Raw genomic sequence first — 25,415 nt, 5'->3', positions numbered from 1 at the left:
GGATGGATGACGGATAGATGGGTGACCAGATGGATGGGTGGATGGATGGATAGGTGGATAGATGGATGGGTGGATGGATGGATAGGTGGATAGATGGATGGGTGGATGGATGGATGAGTGTGTTGGATGGGTGAATGGATGCTTGGGTGGGTAGGTTAATGGATGGACGGATAAGTGGATGGATGGGTGGATGGATAGGTGAGTGGATGGATGGGTGGGTGTGTAGGTTGATGGATGGGTGGATGAGTAGATGGATGGATGATGGATGGATGGGTGAATGGATGGATGAGTGGGTGAGGGGGTTGATGGATGGATGGATGGACGGATGGGTGGGTGGGTGGATGGATGGGTGGATGGTGGATGGATGGGTGAGTGGATGGATGGGTGGCTGGGTAGGTTGATGGATAGATGGGTAGATGGATGGATGGATGAGTGGATGGATGGATGGGTGGATGGTGGATGGATGGATGGATGGATGGGTGAATGGATGGATGAGTGGATAAATGAGTGTGTGGGTGGATGGATGAGTGGGTGAGTGGATGGATGAATGGGTGGGTGGATAGATGGATGGATAGATAGATGAGTGGGTGGATGGATGGATGGATGGGTGGCTGGGTAGGTTGATGGATGGATGGGTGGATGGATGGATGAGTGTGTGCATGGATGGGTGAGTGGATGGATGGGTGGGTAGGTTGATGGTGGATGGATGATGGATGGTGGGTGAATGGATGGATGGATGGGTGGGGGGATTGATGGATGGGTGGATGGATGAGTGGGTGGATGGATGATGGATGGATGGGTGAGTGAATGGATGGGTGGATGGATAGATGAGTGGGTAGATGGTTGGATGGGTAGGTTGATGGATGGATGGATGAGTGGGTGGCTGAGTGGGTGGGGGGTTGGTGGCTGGCTGGATGAGTGGATGGATAGATGATGGATGGATGGGTGAATGGATGGATGGGTGGGTGGGGATTGATGGATGGATGGATGTGTGGGTGAACAGAGGGATGGATGGATGAGTGGATGATGGCTGGCTGGCTGGCTGGATGAGTGGCTGGGTAGATGGCTGGATGGCGGATAGAAGGTTTATGGGTGGGTAGATAGTGGGTGGATGAATGGATGGATGGGTGGATGGATGGATGGGTGAGTGGATGGATGGATGATGGATGGATGGGTAGGTGGATGGATGGATGAGTGGATGGATGGGTGCGTGCATGAACGGATAAAGAGCACAAAGGCGGCCAGTGCTGTGACTTCTCAGACCCTAGTGCATTTCGCTGGTCACTGGGATTCTCAGTCCTTGCAACCGTGAATGAAAACCACTGAGTTCCGCATCACAGAACAAACACTACTGCGGCCATTCAGCCAGCAATGTCACCTGACCGTGAGGCCTCAGGGACCTCAGGACTGAAACGGACGGAATGCACACCACCCCCTGCCCCGACCCAGTCCTCAGCCCCCATAGCCTCTCCCAACAGAGCACCCTGAGAGGACTTGGGGGAAAAACAGGATATTGGCCCCAGATAACTGGGGTGCACACCAAACAAATGACTTCAATGAGCTCAGACTCCTGCACGGAGCTTCCCGGGTGGGGCTGTGGTAAGGAACCCACCTGCCAACGCAGGAGACAGAGAGACGCAGGTTCTATCCCTGGGCCAGGAAGATCCCCTGCAGGAGGAAATGGCAACCCACTCCGGTATTCTTGCCTGGAGAATCCCATGGGCAGAGGAGCCTGGTGGGCTACAGTCCATGGGGTCGCAAGAGTCGGATGCAACAGCGTGCATGCCATATACATGGACTCAGGTGAGAGACCCGAAGACATCATTTCTTGGATTTGTATCTTCTCTCCTGTTCCAAAGCCTCTGTCTGAGCTTCACCTGTCACTGTCTACCTCTCACAAAGGAAGTAAGCCAAACCCCCTGCATCTTTCAGACCACATCTATAACACCGCTCACACATCAGCATCTGATGAATTCCCAGAATCTGTAGCTCAGGCTGTGTTGTCAGTGAAATGTCCTCCCCGATCTCCAGTTGCTTAGCAACCTTAAACAACCCAGAGTGGTACCCTGGGTCCTTTCTCACGGAACCTTTTTGATTCTTGCGTGCTCACCATCAACAAGGGCTGGACACGGATCACCCCTCCTTGTCCAATCAGCCCCTGGACAATTTCCAGGGACTTGGGGCAACTTCTGGCTGCCTCGCACCAGCCCTCAAGGGTCTGTGTCCGCAAATCCCCAAATCAGAGATGATGCACGTGTTGTACCATCGGCGGGAGAGAAAGGGACGGGGTCAGAAAGTCTCCAAGGGAGCCATACATATCTCAGCTTTCCTTTCAGGAAGGAGAAAGGGAGAGCTCGGGCTGGTGTCCTTTATTAAATAGAAAGACTTCCTCGTGGGGATTTTCTCAAGGCAAGAAAAAGAGTCGGACACGACTGAGCTTCCAGACCTTGGTGAAGTCCTTGTGGACACAGCGGGTGGAGAAGACAGGAAAAACGGAGAGAGTGGCATTGATACATACGCGCGTGTGTGTGTGCTGAGTCGTGTCCAACGCTTCGCGGCCCTGTGGAGCCCCGCCAGGCTCCTGTATGAAAGGGGATTCCCCACAAGAACACTGCAGTGTGTGGCCACGCCCTCCTCCAGGGGATTTTCCCCGCCCAGGGATCGAATCGGCGTCTCTTACGTCTCCTGCGTGGGCAGGCGGGTCCTTTACCCGCTGAGCCACCTAAGAAGACCTGAAACATATACATGACTGTGTGTGAAACCAGACATTCGGTGAGAAGCTGCTCTATAGCTCCGGGAGCTTAGCTCGGTGCTCTTGATGACCAGAGGGGTGGGTGGGGGAGGCTCAAGAGAGAGGAGATACGTGCATAAGATTAGGCGATTCACCTCTTGTTCAGCAGAAACTAACGCAACACCATAAAGTGATTCTCCTCCAATTAAAAAGGATCTTATGATAAGTTCAGTTCAGTGCAGTCGCTCAGTCGTGTCCGACTCTCTGCGACCCCGTGAATCGCAGCACGCCAGGCCTCCCTGTCCATCACCATCTCCCGGAGTTCACTCAGACTCACGTCCATCGAGTCTGTGATGCCATCCAGCCATCTCATCCTTGGTCGTCCCCTTCTCCTCCTGCCCTCAATCCCTTCCAGCATCAGAGTCTTTTCCAGTGAGTCAACTCTTCGCATGAGGTGGCCAGAGTACTGGAGTTTCAGCTTCAGCATCGTTCCCTCCAAAGAAATCCCAGGGCTGATCTTTAGGATGGACTGGTTGGATCTCCTTGCAGTCCAAGGGACTCTCAAGAGTCTTCTCTAACACCACAGTTCAAAAGCATCAATTCTTTGGCGCTCAGCTTTCTTCACAGTCCAACTCTCGCATCCATACATGACCACTGGAAAAACCATAGCCTTGACTAGATGGAACTTTTTTGGCAAAGTAATGTCTCTGCTTTTGAATATGCTATCTAGGTTGATCATAACTTTTCTTCCAAGGAGTAAGCGTGTTTTAATTTCATGGCTGCAGTCACCATCTGCAGTGATTTTGGAGCCCAAAAATAAAGTCTCACAGTGTCTCCACTGTTTCCCCATCTATTTCCCATGAAGTGATGGGACCAGATGCCATGATCTTCATTTTCTGAATGTTGAGCTTTAAGCCAACTTTTTCACTCTCCACTTTCACTTTCATCAAGAGGCTTTTTAGTTCCTCTTCACTTTCTGCCATAAGGGTGGTGTCATCTGCATATCGGAGGTGATTGATATTTCTCCCGGCAATCTTGATTCCAGCTTGTGCTTCTTCCAGCCCAGCGTTTCTCATAATGTACTCTGCATAGAAGTTAAATAAGCAGGGTGACAATATACAGTCTTGACATACTCCTTTTCCTGTTTGATAAACCATAATGGAAAAGAATATTAAGAAAAGAATGCACATATACATATAGCCAAATCGCTTTGCTGTACAACAGGAATTAACAACATTGTAAATCAAATTCTTGAAGAGCTGGGAATACCAGACCACCTGACCTGCCTCCTGAGAAATCTGTATGCAGGTCAGGAAGCAACAGTTAGAACTGGACATGGAACAACAGACTGGTTCCAAATAGGGAAAGGAGTACGTCAAGGCTGTATATTGTCACCCTGCTTATTTAACTTATATGCAGAGTACATCATGAGAAACGCTGGGCTGGAGGAAGCACAAGCTGGAATCAAGATTGCCGGGAGAAATATCAATCACCTCACATGTGCAGATGACTCCACCCTTATGACAGAAAGTGAAGAGGAGCTAAAAGCCTCTTGATGAAAGTGAAAGAGGAGAGCGAAAAAGCTGGCTTGAAACTCAACATTAAAAAAATGAAGATCATGACATCCAGTCCCATCACTTCATGGGAAATAGATGGGGAAACAATGGAAACAGTGAGAGACTTTTTCTTGGACTCCAAAATCACTGCAGATGGTGATTGCACCCATGAAATTAACAGACACTAGCTCCTTGGAAGAAAAGTTATGACCAACTTCGACAGCATGTTAAAAAGCAAAGACATTACTTGGCCAACAAAGGTCCATCTCGTCAAAGCTATGGTGGATCCAGTGGTCGTGTATGGATGTGAGAGCTGGACTATAAAGAAAGCTGAGCCCTGAAGAGCTGATAATTTTGAACTGTGGTGTTGGAGAAGACTTGACAGTCCCTTGGACTGCAAGGAGATCCAATCAGTCTATACGAAAGGAAATCAGTCTTGACGATTCATTGGAAGGACTGATGCTGACGTTGAAGCTCCCATACTTTCGCCACCTGATGGGGAGAACTGACTCTTTGGAAAAGACCCTGATGCTGGGAAAGATGGAGGGCGGGAGGAGAAGGGGACGACAGAGGATGAGATGGCTGGATGGCATCACTGACTCGATGGACATGAGTTTGAGTAAGCTCTAGGAGTTGGTGATGGACAGGGAGGCCTGGCATGCTGCAGTCCATGGGGTCGCAAAGAGTCGGACACGACTGAGCGACTGAACTGAACTGAAAACAACACTTCAATACAAATAGATAGATACGGAAAACATGGTGATTCTGGTGCTCCCTGTGTAGATCTGGGGGAGAAAGACTGTGGAGCTGTGAGGAACGCTTTTGAGAAATGATGGAGAAGACTGCAAAGCCTGAGGACATGACTCATGTGTGCAAAGTGGGAACAACCACCCTGAAAATACAGCTCAGCTTTGCATGCCTGGAGCGGGGAGGGCCCTTGCTGAAGCGACCTCCTGCTCCAGGAAGCACCTTGTGTGTCTGTCTACAATCTCATGATGGGCCACGTAGGCGAAGGGAAGTGTGAGATGAACGTGAACTTATCACAGCGAGCTCTAACCACAGCCTCCACCTGGAAGCTGCCGGCCGGGGTACGGTTTGGCTTCGTGTTGATCAGCCAGGATATTGTTCTCCGGGGGAACTCCACCAGAGGGCTCTGAGCTCCTCGCCCCCAGGGAAAGTCCTCATAAGGACCTTGGGCTACTGCCCCCTGGGCTCCGTGCAGAGGAACCCTGTCTGCACCAGGAGGCCAGGTTCATCTCAGCTTCCTTCAACCAGCCCTGTGGTCCCTCCCGCCTTTGAAGCTCTCATCCTGTTCTCCTACGGGTACTCCGCCTTCACCTCCGCAGGCTATCAGCCTTTGTCATCTTCCTTCAAAGCCCTGCTGTAAACCGTAGCTCTTCTGTGCTTTGCGCGTGTGAAGTGAAGATGCTGTTGTTGTTCAGTGGCTCGGTCGTGTCCCAATCTCGGCGACCCTGTGGATGGGAGCCCGCCAGGCTCCTCTGTCCGTGGGATTCTCCAGGCGAGAATACAGGAGTGCGTTGCCATTCCTGTCTCCAGGGGATCTTCCCCACCCAGGGATCGAACCCTGTGTGTCTTGCAGGGTTCCAGGCAGGTGGATTCTCTATCGTTGAGCTACCAGGGAAGCCCCTGGCGTGTATGCAGTCAAGACTTGACCTGACTCAAAGACACATCCAAAGCTCCAATCCTTTGGCCACCTGATGTGGAGAGCTGACTCAACGGAAAAGACCCTGATGCTGGGAAAGATTGAGGGCAGGAAGAGAAGGGGGTGACAGAAAATGAGATGGTTGGAGGGCATCACCGACTCGATGGACATGAGTTTGAGTGACTGGACCACACGGAAGACAGGTCTGCCTTTGCCTCCAGGCCCCTGGAGTTTCCTTCTCAGAGCCATGCCTTTGTTTATTTGGGGGCTTAAGTAACTGGACCCTTTAATGATGCAGTTTATGATAGAGACTTTGGGACACACCATGTAAGATCCAAACTCCAGGGGAAGACAGAGACTGCACATATTAGTTTCCTGAACTTCCGGGAGGGGCTGGAGACTTCAGAACAGACAGGTGGCTAGTATGTGTTTGAGTACTGATAAATATTGGATGCTGAGCTTCAGGGGAGCTTCCCTGGTGAACAATACTCCATGCATATTGTGACGCATTGATGCTGGCATGAATGGATGGATGGATAATTGAACTGGTGGATGGATAATTGAATTGGTGGATGGATGGATGGTTGGATAGATAATTGAATTGGTGGATAGATGATGAGTGGATGGATGGGTAGATGGATAATTGAACTAGTGGAGAGATGGGTGGATGGATGGATAACTGAGTTGGTGGGTAGATGGATGGATAAATGAACTGGTGGGTGGATGGATGGGTAGATGGATGGATGGATGATGGATAATCGAATTGGTGAATGGATGGATGGATGGGTGGGTGGAAGGGTGGATGATGGATAATTGAATTGGTGGATGGATGGATGGGTAACTAAGTTAGTGGGTGGATGGATGGATAACTAAGTTAGTGGATGGATAACTAAGTTAGTGGATGGATGGAGGGAGGGGTGGATGGGTGGATGAAGGATAAGTGAATTGGTGGATGGATGGATAACTGAGTTGGTGAATAGATGGGTGGATAAATGAACTGGTGGGTGGATGGATGGGGGAATGGATGGATGGATGATGGATAATCGAATTGGTGGCTGGCTGGATGGATAACTGAGTTAGTGGATGGAGGGATGGATGGGTGGAAGGGTGGATGATGGATAATTGAATTGGTAGATGGATGGATGGATGGGTAGATGGGTGGATGGCTGGCTGGATGATAATTGAATTGGTGGGTGGATGGATGGATAACTAAGTTAGTGGATGGATAACTAAGTTGCTGGATGGATGGATGGATGGGTGGATGGGTGGATGATGGATAAGTGAATTGGTGGATGGATAGATGGATGGATGGATGGGTGAATGGGTGGATGATGGATAACTGAATTGGTGGATGGATGGATAAGTGAGTTGGTGGATAGATGGGTAGATAAATGAACTAGTAGGTGGATGGATGGATGGAGGGGTGGATGGATAGTTGAAGTAGTGGATAGATGGATAATTGAATTGGTGGATGGATGGATGGATGGATAACTGAGTTAGTGGATGGATGGAGGGAGGGGTGGATGGGTGGATGATGGATAAGTGAATTGGTGGATGGATGGATGGATGGATGATGAATAACTGAACCGGTGGATGGATGGATAACTGAGTTGGTGGATAGATGGATAAATGGACTGGTGGGTGGATGGATGGACGGATGGATGAATTGAGGGACAGACGTGTGGACTAATGGATTGTGCCCAGTTTTGCTCCTGTCCTGGGCAAGCTCCTCCTATATCATGACCTTTTTCTGCTGTAGACTCACCCTGGACTCCTTACCTTACGGGACAGCTCCTTTAAGGCTGCTGGTGTCTCCGAACTAACTCAACCCGACTGGACTCTCTTGCCTCCTTCCTACTCCAGCGTGTCCCTTCCCCTGTGGGTTTCCCCCTCAGCTCATGTCACTGCCCTCAGCTGGTAGCCAGAGCGTGGGACCTCAGGTGCAATCCAACCGGACACCCCTGATCGAGCTGCGAGGCCTTCATCCCATCCTCATCCTCCGCTCGGCACCTTCGACACGGCAGCCGCCCCCGCCCCCGCCCCACGCTGCCGATCCTGGTGTGGAGCCACGTGGGAACGTCGAGGCACGACACCAGTGGGAGGCGTCACAGGTCTGCAGTGTAAGGTCTTCCCGCGAGCGCGTGGGTGGGTGAGCACACCCGAGCCTGACTCAGCGTAGCCGTTACTGCAAGAGCTTACTCGGCATCCTGTGTGTGCCTGAGGGCTGTCTCCAATTTCCGGTCGCCTGCAGACAGACGCCTTCACTGCGCACACGCCTTTTACACCCACAGGGACTGTGTGTGTGCGTGCAAGCCCGGCCACGCGGTCACGTCCGTCTCTTTGCGACCCCATGGACTGCAGCCTGCCAGGCTCCTCTGTGCATGGGATTCTCAAGGCCAGAACACTGGAGTGGGTTGCCACGCCCTCCTCCAGGGGATCTTCCCGACCCGGGGATTGAACTTGCATCTCCTACATGGGTACGCGCATTCTTTACCCCTAGCGCCACCTTGCGGAGCGGCCACACAAACGTACGGAATACAACTTACACATATGCTCTTGTGTATCTGCGGGAAAATCATTCCATAGGACGAATTACCAACATCGAGATTGCAGACGCAAAGACAATGTGGGCACGTTGAAAGCGGTATGTAATAGAATTTGTCCAACCTCCTTTGGAGAATCAGACGAACTTGTGCACCCAACTCCAGCAGAGCAGAGACTGGATTCTCTGCTCTGTCTTCCATTCACAGGGCGACTTTTTATTATGCTGCGGAGTGGCCACGAATGGATGTGAGAGCTGGACCACAAAGGAGGCTGAGCGCTGAAGAATTGATGCTTTCGAACTGTGGTGCTGGAGAAGACTCTTCAGAGTCCCTACAAAAGCGGGGAGATCAAACCAGTCTATCCTAAAGGAAATCAGTCCTGAATATTCATGGGAAGGACTGATGCTGAAGCTGAAACTCCAAGCCTTTGGCCACCTGATGCAAAGAGCTAACTCATTGGAAAAGACTCTGATGCTGGGAAAGATTGAAGGCAGGGGAAGAAGGGGACGACAGAGGATGAGATGGTTGGATGGCATCACCGGCTCAATGGACATGAGTTTCAGCAAACTCTGTCAGACAGTAAAGGACAGGGAGGCCTGGCGGGCTGTAGTCCATGGGGTTGCAGAGAGCTGGACACAGCTTTCAACTGAACAGGAAAGGGCACGGGAAATTGCATTGAAAGTTCTGGACTAAATAAAGATCTAACAAGAGGCTGAGGTGCAGAGGACGGACGGGTTCCATGAACTGGGTAACGTTCATGGGGAATGACCAGGCTGATGCCTTTGCTAAGGACGGATAATTAACGTTGGCTTCAAAACCAGACCAAAGGATATCTAAGGGAGCTCCCTCCAGTTCCTTAAGGAGGTGCATGCGCCACCTGGTGGAAAGGAGTGGTTCTGACTAAAGTCTCGAGATTTCCTGGTGACTCTGTAGAGTCCACCTGCAATGCAGGAGATGTGGGTTCAATCCCTGGCTGGGGAAGGTCCCCTGGAGAAGGAAATGGCAACCCACTCCAGTACTATTGCCTGGAAAATCCCATGGGCAGAGGAGCCTGGTAGGCTACAGTCCATGGGGTCGCAAAGAGTCGGACATGGCTGAGCGACCTTCCGTCAGTGGTAAAGAGTCCACCTGCCATGCAGGAGACCCGGGTTTGATCCCTGGGTCGGGAAGATCCCCCTGGAGGAGGGCATGGCAACCCGCCCCAGTACTCTCGTCTGGAGAATCCCACGGACAGAGGAGCCTGGGTGGGGGAGCTACTGTCCACGAGGTCACAAAGAGTTGGACGTGACTTAGCGAGTGAAACAACAAGTCTTGAGAGGCATGGATCTGTGAGGTGGATGGACAGAGGCGTGGCCCAATGGGCAGATGGAGAGGTGGGTGCGTGGTGCACATACGGACGCCCAGATGGATGGAGGCATGGACAGATGAGTGGACGCAGATGCGCAGGTGGATGGATGGATAGTCAGACCAGTGGACAGCTGGATGCATGAGTGAGTGATTGGGTGGACAGATGGATGGGTGGAAAAATGGATAGATGGGTGGATGGATGGATGGATGGGGGAGTGGATGATGTATGCATGGATGGATGGATGATGGATGGTGAGATGGATGGGTGGAGAGATGGACAGATGGGTGGATGGATGAATAGATAATGGAATATATATTTATGGATGGATGGATGATGGATGGTGCGATGGATAGATGGATGGATGGATGGATAGATGGATGCATGATGGATGATGGATGGGTAAATGGATGGATGAATAGATGGATGGATGATGTATGTATGGATGGATGATGTATGGATGGATGGATGGATGGACTGCTGGATGAGTGGGTGGATGAGTCCCCGGATGTTTGGACAGATGGGTAGATGGATGGATCGATGAACAGATGGATACCTAGGTAGACGGACGTCGGAGGGGGGCTACACGTGGAAAGAGCACAGTCAGCTCTGACAGTCATCCTCAGGTCGGTCACCAGTGGTCTGACCAGCCCCATCTTGGTTGTTTTAGGTACAATCAATCTTCAGTTGCAAGGTCAGTTTGTTCCCATTCCTTGAGGCCAGTTCTCAGATCTGGGACAGCCTATGTCATGCCTACAGCCTGGCCATGACGTTGTTAACTTCTCCCCCTGGTAGGCGGTGTCAGTATCTACAAGACAGCTCACAGGAGGTGGCTCAGAACCTCTATAGCTCTTGAATGCGTGCTCCGTTGTTAAATCGTGTCCGACTCTTTGCGACCCCCATGGACCGTAGCGCACCAGGCTCCTCTGTCCGTGGGATTTTTCCAGGCCAGAATACTGCAGTGGGTTGCCTTTTCTGACTTCACTACAGCCCTTTGGGAGGAACTGAAGGTACTTGACTGTGCTTAATGAGTCAACTGTCATAATTTAGTCTCGCTTGACTGATTTTGTGTGGTTCTGCCATGTTCTTACTTCTCTGATTAAACTTCTGCTTCAGCTAAAGCTTATTTTATTTTTCTACAGACAGAAGGCAGGCGGAGGGCGTGGGAGACAAGGACCATAGGTTGTTGCTCCGTTTCAAAGGGACACTGCAGACTGTCAGCAAACCACAGAAAGCCTGCCGACAGACCCGGAGCAGATCCTTCCTGGGAGCACTCGGAAGGAACCGAAATGCACCCACGCCTTGGCTGGTTTCAGACTTTCTGGTCTCCAGAACAGTGAGGGTATACATTTCTGTTCTTTTTGGGGTCACAGCTCACAGCAGCCCTCGGAAACGAACAGAGCAATAACATTTAAGCACAGAACATACATCATTGTCTGCATGGGGTAGAGAGGCACGCTTTACTGTGGTCGGTTGTTGTTCGGTTGCCAAATCATGCCCAACTCTCTGCGACCCCGTGAACTGCAGCACGCCAGGCTTCCCTGCCCTTCACCATCTCCTGAAGCCTGCTCAAACTCATGTCCATGGAGTCGGTGATGCCATCCAACCATCGCATCCTCTGTTGCCCCATTCTCTTCCAATCTTTCCCAGCATCAGGGTCTTTTCCAATGATTTGGCTCTTCACATCAGGTGTCCAGAGTATTGGAGCTTCAGCTTCATTCCTCCCAATGAATATTCAGGGTTGATTTCCTTTAAGATGGATTGGTTTGATCTCCTTGCTGTCCAAGGGACTCTCAAGATAGTTTGAAAGCATCAATTCTTCAGTGCTCAACCTTCTTTATGGTTCAACTCTCACATCCATACGTGACTATAGCTTTGAATACAGACCTTTGTCGGTAAAGTGATGTCTTTGCTTTTTAATATGCTGTGTAGGTTTGTCATAGCTTTTCTTCCAAGGTCAGGCCCACCTAGAATACTCTTCTCATTTCATTAGACTGACAGCATCCATACCTTCACCACTCAGAAGCCACATGCCAATTCCTGCCAAACGGCTTCTTTTTTCCCACCAGGCAATTGGCTTCCTCAGAGGCAACCAGGCTGTGTTTCCGCCATTTTAAATGGTTTGGATGCCAACACCTGATTAGGGCAGGCCCACCCGGAATAACTTCCCATTTCATTAGCTGGACTCTACAGATGATGGACTTTAACTTCAATTGTAGAATTCCTTCAGCTTTGCAATCTCACCCTGGAAGTGACCGTGCATCCTGCTCCCATTCCCCATCATGCTCAATGAGAGTGAAATTTACATACCTGGTATTTCTCACTCCTCCAGAGGATTAAGGTCCCTGGGGACTTTGCTTCTGTGTTTCTGGGGAACATTCCGTGGAGGGATATTTTGCTGAAAAATGTAAAAGGACTTTCTTTGAATATTTCCCAGATTCTTGCAATTGTCTCTGAGTCTTGCTCGTCCCCAAGAAAAGTGAGTATCTCATGTCTTAATTCGCTTTGCTTGGTACTTGGCAGTTTCCAAATTTAACAGGTCCCCAGGGATACATTTTTGCCTGAAAAATCTCACGAACAGAGGAGCCTGGTGGGGGCTACAGTCCAAAGGGCCACAAACAGCTGGACACGACTGAGCAGTGGGTGCCCATTTCCTTCTCCAGGGGATCTTTCCGACCCAGGAATTGAACCCAGGTCTCCTGCATTGCAGGCAGATTCTTTACCAACTGAGTTATGAGGGAAGCCATTTTATTTATACCATAAAATGACCTAAATGTATGGAGAAGGCAGTGGCACCCCACTCCAGTACTCTTTTGCCTGGAAAATCCCATGGACGGAGGAACCTGATGGGCTGCAATCCATTGGGTTGCTAAGAGTCGGACACGACTGAGCGACTTCACTTTCACTTTTCACTTTCATGCACTGGAGAAGGAAATGGCAACCCACGCCACTGTTCTTGCCTGGAGAATCCCAGGGACGGGGGAGCCTGGTGGGCTGCCGTCTCTGGGGTCACACAGAGTCGGACACGAGTGAAGCGACTCAGCAGCAGTATCAGCAGCAGACCTAACTGTATTATTATGCATAAGATAAATATTACAGGTAAAGTTATACAAAAGGTCATTATTTTTGAAATCGATTATATATAACGTGGGTGGCATAGTGGTAAAGAACCCACCTTCCAATGCAGGGGACACAAGACACACAGGTTTCACCCCTGGGTCAACAGGATCTCCTAGCGAAGAGAATGGCAACCCACTGCAGTACTCTCGCCTGAAGAATCCCAAGGACAGAAGAGCTTGGCAGGCTACAGTCTATGGGCTCGCAAAGAGTCAGACACAACTCAGCGACTGAGAACACAGATATATAACACAGAAAGCACATTATATATTTATATTTACATTTTATATATTAAGCAATTTAAAATAATAAAATGCACAGATGCATATCAAAAATATAAAATAATAATTATGCAATTTCTGTTACTTTCCGACATCCTTAAAAGTAAGCATGGAACATTCAATGTTAAAATGTAAAAAGTTTCAATAGTAAAATACTAGATGTTTATACTAACACTATATTACTTAAGTGAGTGTAGTTACATTACGGGAGGTGAAAGTCGCTCCGTTGTGTCTGACTCTTTGCGATGCCTATAGCCCACGGGATTCTCCAGGCCAGAATACTGGAGTGGGTATTCATGCCCTTCTCCAGGGGATCTTCCCAACCCAGGGATTGAACCCAGGTGTCTCGCATTGCAGCCGGACTCCTTATCAATGGATCCACCAGGGAAGCCCGTTGCATTATATGTATGCTACATTATAGCATGATATAACAATGTCATACAAGCAATCCATGCTCATACGGAATAAAATCAGTAATTAATAAATATACACTTGTCATAGTTCATAACGATATCTCATGTGCGACGCATGACTATGACAGCAGTGTGCCCCACACAGCCGGCCTGAGTCCCGAGTCTGGTGTCTTCACCCTGGGGCCCCAAGGTGAGGCCTCTGCCTGGACCTGAAAACAGGTGGCAGGGTTGGGGGCGGGGCGGGGGGGGGCGGGGTGGGGGAAGGGCGCGGCGGGCTCGCGCACGCGCACCGCGAAGCCCGGGCCGGCCGGCCCCACCCACCGCCGCCCCGGAAGTCCCGCCTCTTGGGGGGCGGGGCCATGGCCAGGAGGAGAAACCCGGACCCGCCGCGCGGCCTGCTTCCGCGGGCCCGAGCGGCGGAAGCGGAAATGCGTCACAGGGGCGGGCGGCGGCGGCGGCAGAGGCGGCGGCAGCGGGTCGCGTCGGGGGCGCCTCCGGCGGACGGTGGCGGCGCCGGGCGGGGAGGCCGGGCCTGCCGGCGTCGTCGGGGGCCCGCGGGAGCGCTGGGGCCAGGGCGGCGGCGGCCTGGTACGTGGACGGGGCCCCGCCCGCCGGGCGCGGGGGACCCCGGGGCGTCGGGGGGCCGGGGAGGGCGGCCTCGCGGGGCGGGCGGCCGGGGCGCGGCTCTCCTGGGCCTGCGGGCTTCGGGGGTCGAGAGCCTTCGAGGGGCCTGGGGGCGGGGGGTCTGGGGGTGACGGAGAACCGGCGGCCGGGGGCTGCGGGGGTCTCTCGGGGCGCGGCTCTCCTGGGCCTGCGGAATTCGGGGGTCGAGAGCCTTCGAGGGGCCTGGGGCGGGGGAGTCTGGGGGTGACGGAGAACCGCGGGCCGGGGGCTGCGGGGGTCTCTCGGGGCGCGGCTCTCCTGGGCCTGCGGGCTTCGGGGGTCGAGAGCCTTCGAGGGGCCTGGGGGCGGGGGGTCTGGGGGTGACGGGGAACCGGGGGCCGGGGGCTGCGGGGGTCTCTCGGGGCGGCCGGGGCGGGGGTCTCTTGGGCCTGCGGACTTGGGAGCGGGGGGCCTGGGGACTTGGGGGCGCGGCTTTGGGGGTCGAAAGCCTTTGAGGGCCTGAGGGTGACGGAGTGCCGCGGGCTGGGGTCTGCAGCGGTCTCCTGGGGCGACCGGGGCACGGGGTCTCGTGGGACTGCTGACTTGGGGGCAGGGGCTTCGGGGGTCGAGAGCCTTTGAGGGGCTTGGGGATGACCGGGGGCTGGGGGATGCGGGGGTCTCCCGGGACGGCCGGGGCATGGGTGTCCTGGACCTGCAGACTTGGGAGCAGGGGTCTGGGGGACTTGGGGGTGTGGGCTTTGGGGGTCGAAAGCCTTTGAGGGGCTTGGGGTGACGGACAGCCGGGGGCTGCGGGGGTCTCCCCGGGGTGCGGAGAGTGGGGGGCGTCTTCTGGGAGAGGATTTGGGAGAGGGGACAACGGCGATTGAGCAGAGGAGGGGAGGTCTCCAGGGAGCTGCGGGGTTGGGGCGGGGGGTGGACAGGGTCCTTGCAGGCGAATCGGGGTCCACAAGGGGAAGAGGTAAGCAGGCTGTACCGGGACGGGGAGTGAAGTTAGGGGTTACTGGAGGTTGGAGGGGGTAACCGGGGGCCACAGAGGCGGCTGGGGAGAGAGAAGGCGGGAGTTGGGCCAGTGGGGTGAGCATTTGGAGGGGTGGAGGCGATGGGGATCGTGAGGGGCTGCCAGGGGTGTGTTGACAGGGGTGCAGCGAAGGGGCTGGGGGTCATCCCCAGGGTGCAGGGGCAGCTGGGCGACCAGGGAATATGGGAATCCCCAGGGTTCCTAGTAGGCAGTGGGCTTCCGGAGTCTCTGACTCAAGTTCTCTCTGAGGTCTGGAGGTTTTCTGCGGGTGGAGGGGGGCTGTCGCCACTCTCAGCCCAGGCTGAGCCCCCTCCCTGGTGCCCCAGACCTGGGCCAGGTGGCTCTTCCCTCCAGCTGGGACCCCTCCACCCCCGTCCCTGCAGCTTCTCCTGGGTCTGGGTGTGTGTGTGTGCTGAGCTGTTCAGTCGTGGCTCTCTGTGACCCCGTGGACTATAGCCCACCAGGCTCCTCTGTCCGTGGCTTTCTCCAGGCAAGAATACTGGAGTGGGTTGCCATGCCCTCCTCCAGGGGATCTTCCCGCCCCAGGGATTGAACCCAGGCCTGGTCAGAAGCTCTCAGAGCCATCTGGTGCGCGGGCACACAGCCCAAGGCCCCCTCCATTACTGTTTGCTGTCCGTGGGTCAGGTCTGGCCCTGCTTTGCGGAAGTAGGCACCTGTCTGACCGGTAGGGAGAAGCTGGTTGAGGGGGAGGAGAGCACAGTCAGCTCCCGGTCCGCGGCTTCCCAGAGGCCCCGCGGCTTTGATGGTTTTATCTGGACACAGAGAAAGTGCTTCTGCCTGCGGTAGAGATACTGAAGTCAACGGTCTTCAACCATTCTCTCAGCCTGAAAGTTCCTTCCTGTTTCCGCGGGCTTCCTCCTGCACAGACCTTCCCAGGTGCTTGTGTGGGTCGTCCCTTCCCCAGTGAGGCGTCTGCAGCCTCCATGGAGGTGGCCTGTCCCCCACATCCCGAGGGCAGGGACCCTGCCCATCTGGGCTCCTGCCAGCCCAGCCCTGGTGGAGATGCCTCTGAGTATTGGGGGCAGCTCAGTGCCCATGGAGGCTTGGGGCAAGCAAGTGTTCCTAAAAGTTTTGAAAACCCAAATTTTTTTCCCCTGCATTTGTGTAATCTGATTAAAAGGGCCCACATGTCAGGGGCTGGGGTTTCCCTGGTGGTTCAGACAGTAAAGCATCTGCCTGCAATGCAGGACACCCAGGTTCGATCCCTGGGTGGGAAAGACCCCCCCTCCTGGAGAAGGGAAGGGCAACCCACTCCAGTATTCTTGCCTGGAGAATTTCAGGAGCAGGGGAGCCTGGTCGGCTACCGTCCGCGGGGTCACAGAGAGTCTGACACGACTGAGCGACTAACCCTGAGGGGCCGAGGGGCCTTCCCTGACGTAGCGACTAGTGTGTCGGGCACGCAGAGGGCAGACGGGCCTCCGTGCCCCGGGCCGCGTGCTGGCCAGCCTGGGGGCGGGGCAGCGGGCCGGCCGTGAACGCGCGGCGTGCGCGTCTTGTGTTTCAGGCCCAAGGTCCCGGCTATGGCTGCGGCCACCATCGTGCACGACACGTCTGAGGCGGTGGAGCTGTGCCCGCTGCACGGCCTGTACCTGAAGCCCATCACGAAGATGACCATCAGCGTGGCGCTGCCGCAGCTGAAGCAGCCGGGCAAGTCCATCTCCAACTGGGAGGTGATGGAGCGGCTCAAGGGCATGGTGCAGCACCACCAGTTCTCCACGCTGCGCATCTCCAAGAGCACCATGGACTTCATCCGCTTCGAGGGCGAGGTGGAGAACAAGAGCCTCGTCAAGTCCTTCCTGGCCTGCCTGGACGGCAAGACCATCAAGCTGAGCGGCTTCTCCGACATCCTCAAGGTGCGCGCCGCAGAGTTCAAGGTCGACTTCCCCACGCGCCACGACTGGGACTCCTTCTTCCGCGACGCCAAGGACATGAACGAGACGCTGCCGGGCGAGCGGCCGGACACCATCCACCTGGAGGGGCTGCCCTGCAAGTGGTTCTCGCTGAAGGAGTCGGGCTCGGAGAAGCCGAGCGAGGAGGTGCTGGTGCGCGTGTTCGAGCGCTTCGGCGAGATCCGCAACGTGGACATCCCCATGCTGGACCCCTACCGCGAGGAGATGACGGGCCGCAACTTCCACACCTTCAGCTTTGGTGGCCACCTCAACTTCGAGGCCTACGTGCAGTACCGCGAGTACGCCGGCTTCATCCAGGCCATGAGCGCGCTGCGCGGCATGAAGCTCATGTTCAAGGGCGAGGACGGCAAGGCTGTGGCCTGCAACATCAAGGTGCGGGGGGTGGGGGGGGGGGGGGGCGGCGGGCTGCGCCCCGAAGGGCCTCCGACATGGGGAGGGCTGCCTGGGCCCCCCACGCGGTGAGCGCACTCTGTGTCTCAGGAAACGTGGGGAGAAGTGGAACACGCTCGCAGCCGCCCTTGAAATGAGGGCGCTGTCCATCATCGCCGCGGACTCTGGCTCGTGCTGGCTCCCCACGTCAGGCTGGCGGAGGAGCCGGGGCCCTCGGGGCGCGAGCTGTGCCCGGGCGCTGGGTGGTGAAGGCAGCTGGCTGCGGAGGGCGGGGGGCGCCCACCGCAGGAGGGGGAAGGAGTCAAGCTCTCGCATGCAGGGCTGGCCTCCGGAGGCCCTGGTGTTTCCGGCAGAAGGGGCCGTCCTGGAAGGGGTGGGGTCCCTGAGCGCTGACTTCGAGCCCTGCCCCGCAGTCCCGAGGTTCCCCCGGTCAAGGGCGTTGGGGGGGCCCCGCTCTCTGCGGTGAGTCTGAGGCAGGCCGTCCAGTGAGCACGGGCTTGTCTGCGTGCTCAGGACGGTGCGTGCACCTCCTAACCCTGCCCTGTCCTGCCTCCGAAGGTCTCTTTCGATTCCACCAAACACCTGAGCGATGCCTCCATCAAGAAGCGGCAGCTCGAGAGACAGAAGCTTCAGGAGCTGGAGCAGCAGCGGGAGGAGCAGAAACGGCGGGAGAAGGAGGCAGAGGAGCGCCAGAGAGCTGAGGAGAGGTGCGTGCTGCGGGGCCGGGCTCTGCGGGCCTGGGTGCATGCGTCGGTCCCCTTGGAGACGCAGCGGGACTGCGGGGCTGCGGCCTACCCCCAGGGCACCGCCGGCTTCCCACCCGGCCTTCTCGCTGAGCCTCCCTTCTCGCTGAGCCTCCCGGGGCGCCGTGCAGCACCCTGCTGACGCGGGCACGGAAGTTTTGTCCAGCTTACAGGTGTTTTGCGTTCAGGCTGAAGCTGCCTTTAAGTGAAGTAGGGAAGTGAGGGTATTGTTGGCCTTTCCCAGCAAGAGCCGTTCAGGAGCCCTGTGAAGTGACTGAGAGTCAGGCGTCTTGGCTCAGGACCTCTGTTTCTTGCTTTGACGTTCTGGCGCTAGAGGAAGAGAGCCCGCCTGCCTGCCAGTTCAGTAAGAGAGAGTGCGGGTTCAGTCCCGGGTTGGGGAGATCGCCTGGAGAAGGGAAAGGCGCCCACTGTGGTGTGCTGGCCTGGAGAATCCCGTGGACCGGGGAGCCTGGCGGGCCGCTTCCGTGGTGCCGCAGAGTGGGACGCGACTGAAGGGACTGCGCGTGGCATGCTGTGAGCCCTGCAGGCAAGCTGGCCAGTGTGCCGAGCTGGCTTCTGGGAAGGAGCGGCAGTTCCTGGTGCTCCACCGTGACCCGTGTGCTCGGGCGCTTGTCCCGCACTTGTCCGTGTGCGCGGCGGGCAGGGTTTCTTGTGTGTTTTGCAGAGTGCTGAGTCTCAGGCGTGTGTGCTCCGGCGTTCTCTCCTCACCAGCCTGTGTGTGGGTCTGGGCTGACCTGGCTTGTGCGCCGCTCCGGCCTTGGGGCTCCTGTGTGGTTCCCGTTTGGTTCCGATGCTCACTAACACAGATTCGGGCCTTTCTCGGGGGTCAGCGCTTCCCCTGTCTGCTCCGGAACCCAGTGCCAGAGTGGCAGGTGCTGGAGATGGTGCTGGCCTGTGCGCAGGCAGCTGGCGGGGGTGTGGACATGGGTAGGGGGTCGGGAGCCCCGGAGTGAGGCTGTGGCTGCAGAGAGGACAGGTGCCCAGAGAGGGCGGGGTGTCCTGGCTGCATGGCAGGCCTCAGGTGGCAGCCACAAGGGGGGAGCAGTTTGGATCTCACACTGGACGAGGCCGCGGGGTCGACGTGCCCACCACAGGCTGAACCAGGGAGCGCTGGTGGCATGCGGACCACGGGTCCTGGTCCCAGGCAGGCCCCGTCCTCTCTCTTCCGCGATCGACCTTGTGCGCAGTCCCCGAGCTGGGTGTCACAGGGGTTACCCCATGGCCTTTCCAGGGTCTCGGGGCAGGCGCTTTTCTCCACCTGCACATTAATGCGGGGAAAGCCGCCCTGAGGGTGGCCTTTGAGCTCAGGCGGCAAGGGGTGTCGTGTCGTGGTGGGGACACTCAAAGTCGGCGGGGCGGTACCTCTGACGGGGCTGAGGCGGCTGGCAGGGCTGGCCTGGCATGAAACAATGGGCCCGGGGGTGCCCGGGAGGCCCTCGGGTGTGCAGGGCTGTGTCCAAGCCCAGTTGGCCTCACTGTTAGCCTGCAGGCCGGCCCGGGAGCCTGGGCGTCTGTCCTTTGTCAGGGGCGAGCGAGTTGGTCCTTTCCTGCTAATGAGGTACAGTGTGGCCTGCAGCAGTCCTGTTCCTGGCTATGGGCCCTTAGCTGGACAGGTGAGGGCTCTGGGCACTCAGGGCCGCTGACCAGCAGTCTGAGCGGCAGCCCCTCACTGACCCCTGTTGCGGGAGACCGTCTGGTGTGTGGCCTCCCGGACGCCAGCATCCTCGTGAGCTGCCTCGCCTCCCTGCGTGACCCGGCCTCCCCCCACGCCTGGAGCGTGGGTCCTCCGGCCTCCTCGTCCAGCGCTGCTTCTCTGCGGGCCTGGCGCCCTGGGAGTGATGCCGGCTCCTCTGCAGAGTGTCCTTCCTGGCCTTGGCGTCCCCGTGCCACGTGCTGTCCAGGGTGGCCTTGCCTCTCTGCTGTGCCCGCCCTGCCCCTGGCCTGAAGGTTAAGTCTGAGGGGTGCGAGTGTTCCGTGAGGACACGCTCATTGGTCTTCCCGCCCCTGGAGGCCCGGATCCCTCCCAGCTGTGCTGGGGTCCTGGCTTCTGGGTGAGGAAAGGGTGCTGTTGGGTCTGAGCTGGCCGGCGCTCTGCGGGTGCTTACGGAACTGCCACTGTCCCCAGGTGACCTCACGGGCTTTCCCCGGGGTGTGTGCTGTGGGGCCCCTGTGCTGAGGGCCGCCTCCCTCCCCAGAGCAAGCCGGATTGGCTTTGTGTCACTGAACATATGCCTTTTCTGCAAGTCCCCATGAAAGGCCATGCAGTGTGTTCTCTTGGGGGCTTCCAGTAGCTGGGTGCTTCTAGAACCTTCCTGCCACCGGGTGCATTCCTGCTCCCCTCCAGCTCCGGGGCTGGGGGCTCGGGATGGGAAAGCCCAGGGCAGGGGTCTCTCGTGCAGTGGGAGCCGGGCCTGTCCAGCGCTCCGGCGGTGCCCGTGTGGTGCCCGTGGTGGAGGGCCTCCTCCCTGTGCCGCTGCGGCCCGTCCTGGTTCGTCTGCTGCGGTCCCTGCAGGAGCAGCTGCATCTGGTGAAAACTCCGCTTCCCACGCGTCCGCCTTGTTTGTTCCGGTGTCTGGGCTGGGGTCGAGTTTAGCCAGGCTCTCCCTGGAAACATGGGGGAAGCCTCGCCCTGTGCGCCCCTCGCTCCTGGGGCCCTCGGCCGCGGCTGAGATGTCTGTGCGGACAGAGCGCTAAGGAGCCAAGTGCCGCGATCGCCGGCCCGGGCCCTGCGGCCCTCACGGAGCCGCCGTGTCCCGCCCGCCCGCGCAGGAAGCAGAGGGAGCTGGAGGAGCAGGAGCGCGAGCGGAGGCGCGAGGAGAAGCTGCGGAGGCGCGAGCAGAAGCAGCGGGACCGCGAGCTGCGGCGCAGCCAGAAGAAGCTGGAGAAGATGCAGGCGGAGGAGCAGCGCAAGCTGCAGGAGAGGATCCGGCTGGAGGAGCGCAAGCTGCTGCTGGCGCAGCGCAACCTGCAGTCCATCAGGCTGGTGGCCGAGCTGCTGAGCCGCGCCAAGGTACCGCCCCCCAGGGGGACGCCCTGCCCTCGGAGGCCCCGCCCACACCGGGCTGCCCGCCTATAGGGGTGCCCCGCCCTCGGGAAGCCCCGCCCACAGGGGCTGCCAATCTATAGGGATGCCCCGCCCTCGGAAGCTCCGCCCTCGGGAGGCTCCGCCCACGGGCGACGCCCCCACAGGGACTGCCAGTCTCTAGGGATGCCCCACTTACATGCTCAGGAATGCCTGGTACAGAGGGCGGGTCAGCCCTTGGGATGCCCTACCCTCGGGGAGGCCCTGCCAGCCTATAGAGATGCCCTACGCTGGGCCATCCCCCGCCCACAGGGCCTGCCCGCCTATAGGGATGCCCCATCCACAGGGATGACCCGCCAGCGGTTATGCTCCGCCTCTGGGAAGCTCCACCCATAGGGCCTGCCAGCCTATAGGGATGCCCTACCCTGGGGGATGTCCCGCCCACATGGCCTGCCCGCCTATAGGGATGCCTGGATGTCTAGGCAGGATTGGCCCTTGGGACGCCGGGCCCGGAGGGAGGGAGGCGCGGCCTTCACGGACACGCTGCTCCTCGCTGGCGCCTGGTTCTAGCCTGGGGATGGTGTTCGTCGTGGGGGACCGCGGTTGCAGCTCTCCATGTTGCCCCAGGCCTGGGCTGTACCCCAAAGAAATGGCAGCGCCGTGGGCCCGTGTCCAGGCTTCCAAGGCCCGGCGCGCCACAGCCTCGCCAGCGACGGGAGGGCCACTGCCTGGCTCCACGACTCTTCGTGGTCCCGCTGCGCCCATGGCGCCAGTGTCCTTCAGGCCAGGCGTCCCCGACCGCCCGGGAGGACGGGGCGGGCCCCAGACGAGGCACAGTCCGCGTGGCAGCCCTTGGAGCCGGGCTGTGCTCCCGCCCCCACTGTCGTGAAGCTAGCTAGCGGCCCTGTGCGGGTGGCGCGCGTGGAGCGCAGGCAGGCGCGGGGCGACCCTCACCTGCCATCTGGTTACAGTTGTGACCAGTCTGCGGGAAGGAGAGCAGCATGCATGCCGAGAGCTGTGGCCGCGTGTTCTTATTGTGTGGTGAACGTTGAAGACCCCGAGCAGGCCAGGTCTCCACGCCTCCCACACCCACGCGGGATGTCAACTGTCCGTACCGTAATCTGGGGCCTGTGTGGCAGGGAGCGTGCACCGGAGGGCCCGGGCCGCCCTCGAGGCGCACCCCACCCAGAGCTGTGCCGAGGAGGTTTGCCGGGCTTGCTCCTGGCTGACGATCATGGCCACAGAGCGTGCCACCCGGAGAGGCCTGGTCCACCCGAGAGGGGCCCCTTTCAGGAGGGCTGTGCCGGGAAGCTTTGCCGGGCTTGCTCCTGGCTGACGATCGTGGTCTGCGAGCGTGCCATTTGGAGAGGCCTGGGCTGCCTTGAGCGGCGCCCTTCCCTGCCTCCCTACGCCACGAGGTTGTGCCCAGGAGCTTTGCCAGGCGGCATCCTGGCTGATGATCTTGGCCTCCGAGTGTGCCACCCGGAGGGCCCCGGCCCCCGCTAGGCGCCCCTCCCCAGTGTTGTGCCCAGGAGCTTGGCCGGACTTACCCTTGGCTGCCGGTCGCAGGGCTCCCGGTGTGGTTGGACCCAGCGGGCTGCGCTCCAGCAGGGCCGTCCTTGGAGCGCTGGCCTGTGCGGAGAGCCCGGCTCAGGCCCCGCCGTCCCCCTCTGTCCCGCAGGCCGCCAAGCTGCACGAGCAGGAGCACAAGGAGGAGAGCCTGCGGCTGCAGCAGCTGGAGGAACGGCGGCGGCTGCAGGAGGCCGAGCTGCGGCGCGTGGAGGAGGAGAAGGAGCGCGCGCTGGGCCTGCAGCGTCGGGAGCGCGAGCTGCGCGCGCGCCTGCTCAGCCTGCTGCTCAGCAAGAAGGCGGACGAGCCACGCGCCACTGCTGCCGAGCCGGGCACCGCCTCCCCCGCAGACCTGCTGCGGCCGGTGCTGGACATCCTGCACACCGTGTCGGCCTCGGCCGGCGCCGCGCCCCGGGACCGGGAGCCCGCGGTGCGGCCGGCCGCCCCCCAGAACCTGAACGGGAGCGTCGCCGCCGCCGCTGCCCCCGTTGCCGCCGCCGCCCAGGAGGAGGCGGCCCCGGGCAAGGAGGGGCAGGACCCTCGAGGCCCGGAAGACAGCCACTCGGAGAAGAGGTGCCCCGCCGTGCTGGCCTGCATCCCGGACAACACCCAGCAGCCCAAGGCCGCGCCCGCTGCCTGCGAGCCGAGTGCGCCCCGGAAGGACGCGCGCTCCGAGCAAGACAAGTGCAACCGGGAGCCCAGCGGGGGCGGCGGCCGGGCCGGCGGCGGGGCGGGCCGGGACGACGGCGGCGACGCTGAGCACAGGCCCAAGCGGGAGCGCAACGCGCCCCGGCGGCGGGCAGGCAGCCGGGAGGACGGCAGGCCGCGCAGGGAGCGGCGGGCGCACCGCAAGCGCTCGCGCCAAGGCCGCAGTGCCAGCCCCGAGGAGCGCGGCCGCCCCCGCAAGTCTCGCAGCCGCAGTCGAGAGCGGCGCAGCCGGCGGGAGAAGAGCCAGAGCCGCGGCCGCGAGCGGGACCGCAGGGCGAGCTCCAGCCGGAAGCGCAGCCGCCATCGGCGGGGCGACGACAGGCCGCGCTCGGGCTCCGCCGGCCGCCACCGCAGCGCCTGGAATAGGTAATGCAGGCCGCGCGCCCCGGGGCCGCCTTCCCGGAGACCGCCGTGCCACGCGCCCCCGGGGGAGCGTCCCGGCGAGGAGCGCAGGGCCCCAGGCTTTTCGTCCAGAGCATCCTCCAGGCGGCGGCCCTAGTGCGTGGGGCTCGTGATCACGAGCTTCGGTTTCCCATCGAACTGTTGATCCAGTCGCTTTAATGTCGCCGGTCCTCCCTGGATCAGGAGAAGCTCAGGGGGTTGCGAGCCATGAGCATCGGAGACCCCGCCGGGCGCAGCCAGACCAGCGGCGCGGCATCGGGCCACTCGCAAGGAGACGCCGTGTCCTGACCTCACGGGAGCAGAGCCAGGCCGCAGTGACGGGGACGTACCGGCTTCCAGTCGGGCAGCCGCGGCCCCGCCGGGCATTAAGAACAGGGAGCCTCTCGCTGGAGGTCTTTGGTTTGCTTTTTGTTTTTCCTGTTTTTTGTTTCGTTTTTCCCCCTTTTCTGTAGGGTTAACCTCTCGGGAATGAAGTTTGGGTGGGAGGCCAAAGGCAGGTGGCTGTTAACGCGATTAAGTCACCGGAAGGAAGCTGCGTGCTGTGAAACACGAAATTCTCCTCGGGCGTGGGCTGGTGCAGACGGGATACAGAAGGGGCCCAAACTTTCACTTCCTACGAATTCAAGTCATCCAGCGTACAAAAGAAAAAGCGTCAAGTGGTACACAGGGGTCCTAAACATTCACTTTTTACAAACTCAAGTCATTCAGCATAAAACAAAAAAGCAGGTTGGTTTAAAATTAGCTTTGGTTTCTAGTCACGGTTAGCCTGTGTGGTTTTTTTAAGAAGCCGTTTTGCTAAATTATTTTTACTTGGAACGTTTCAGATTTAAGGCTGCAAACTTGTTAAATTTTATAATTGTCAGCTTCTCCAAGGGAAGCTCGGAAATACTTAAAAATAGCTGTAACGTCCACCTTAGGAGAGATGGTGTTTATTCCAGTTTGCATTTTTATGGTAAAATAAAATCTTTTTTTCCAATGAACTCATGTTTCCCATACTCACGTGGGGGGGGTTTTGTTTTCAAGTTCTTTAGGCTATGTCACAAGCTGAGCATAATCTAGTGTCTTTGAAATCACTTGGTCATTTGTAAATGTTTATTTCACATGCTGTTACTATCCTAACATAACTCCCTAGAGGAGAACATGGGTCCTCCGAGGCGTTTCACTCGTTTGCAAGTGAAAGTGTTAGGTGCTCAGTCGTGCCCAGTTCTTTGCCACCCTGTGGACTGTAGCCCGCCAGGCTTCTCTGTCCGGGGGATTCTCCCGGCAAGAATCCTGGAGTGGGTTGCTGTTTCCTCCTTCAGGGGATCTTTCTGAGGCAGGGACTGAACCCTGGTCTCC

General features: G+C 57.8%; 1 protein-coding gene and 1 long non-coding RNA gene across 2 annotated transcripts; both read left to right on the top strand.

Annotated features, from left to right (window-relative positions):
• The first annotated feature begins 783 nt into the window (after positions 1-783).
• On the top strand, positions 784-11,738 carry LOC132658844 (uncharacterized). Its single transcript, XR_009598921.1, has 2 exons — positions 784-10,848; positions 10,981-11,738. It is a non-coding gene; the product is annotated as an uncharacterized LOC132658844 (long non-coding RNA).
• Positions 11,739-14,108: 2,370 nt separating this feature from the next.
• On the top strand, positions 14,109-25,057 carry LOC101114495 (A-kinase anchor protein 17A). The gene is made up of 5 exons (XM_060408339.1): positions 14,109-14,237; positions 16,817-17,594; positions 18,171-18,319; positions 21,146-21,386; positions 23,080-25,057. Exons 2-5 carry the CDS (start codon positions 16,833-16,835, stop codon positions 24,043-24,045), a joined length of 2,118 nt encoding a protein of 705 aa, XP_060264322.1. The 5' UTR covers positions 14,109-14,237; positions 16,817-16,832; the 3' UTR covers positions 24,046-25,057.
• Positions 25,058-25,415: the final 358 nt, after the last annotated feature.

The sequence above is a fragment of the Ovis aries genome, chromosome X (assembly GCF_016772045.2).
Source record: "Ovis aries strain OAR_USU_Benz2616 breed Rambouillet chromosome X, ARS-UI_Ramb_v3.0, whole genome shotgun sequence".
NCBI classification, from domain to species: domain Eukaryota; kingdom Metazoa; phylum Chordata; class Mammalia; order Artiodactyla; family Bovidae; genus Ovis; species Ovis aries.
This window is presented reverse-complemented; position numbering and strand designations above follow the sequence as displayed.

What these genes read in the sequence shown, in the direction of transcription:
- LOC101114495 (XM_060408339.1), top strand. Translation starts at nt 16,833, where the DNA reads ATGGCTGCGGCCACCATCGTGCACGACACGTCTGAGGCGGTGGAGCTG. An exon ending in CTGTGGCCTGCAACATCAAG is followed by an intron (nt 17,595 to 18,170) that starts GTGCGGGGGGTG and finishes CTGCCTCCGAAG; the next exon opens with GTCTCTTTCGATTCCACCAA. An exon ending in CGCCAGAGAGCTGAGGAGAG is followed by an intron (nt 18,320 to 21,145) that starts GTGCGTGCTGCG and finishes CCGCCCGCGCAG; the next exon opens with GAAGCAGAGGGAGCTGGAGG.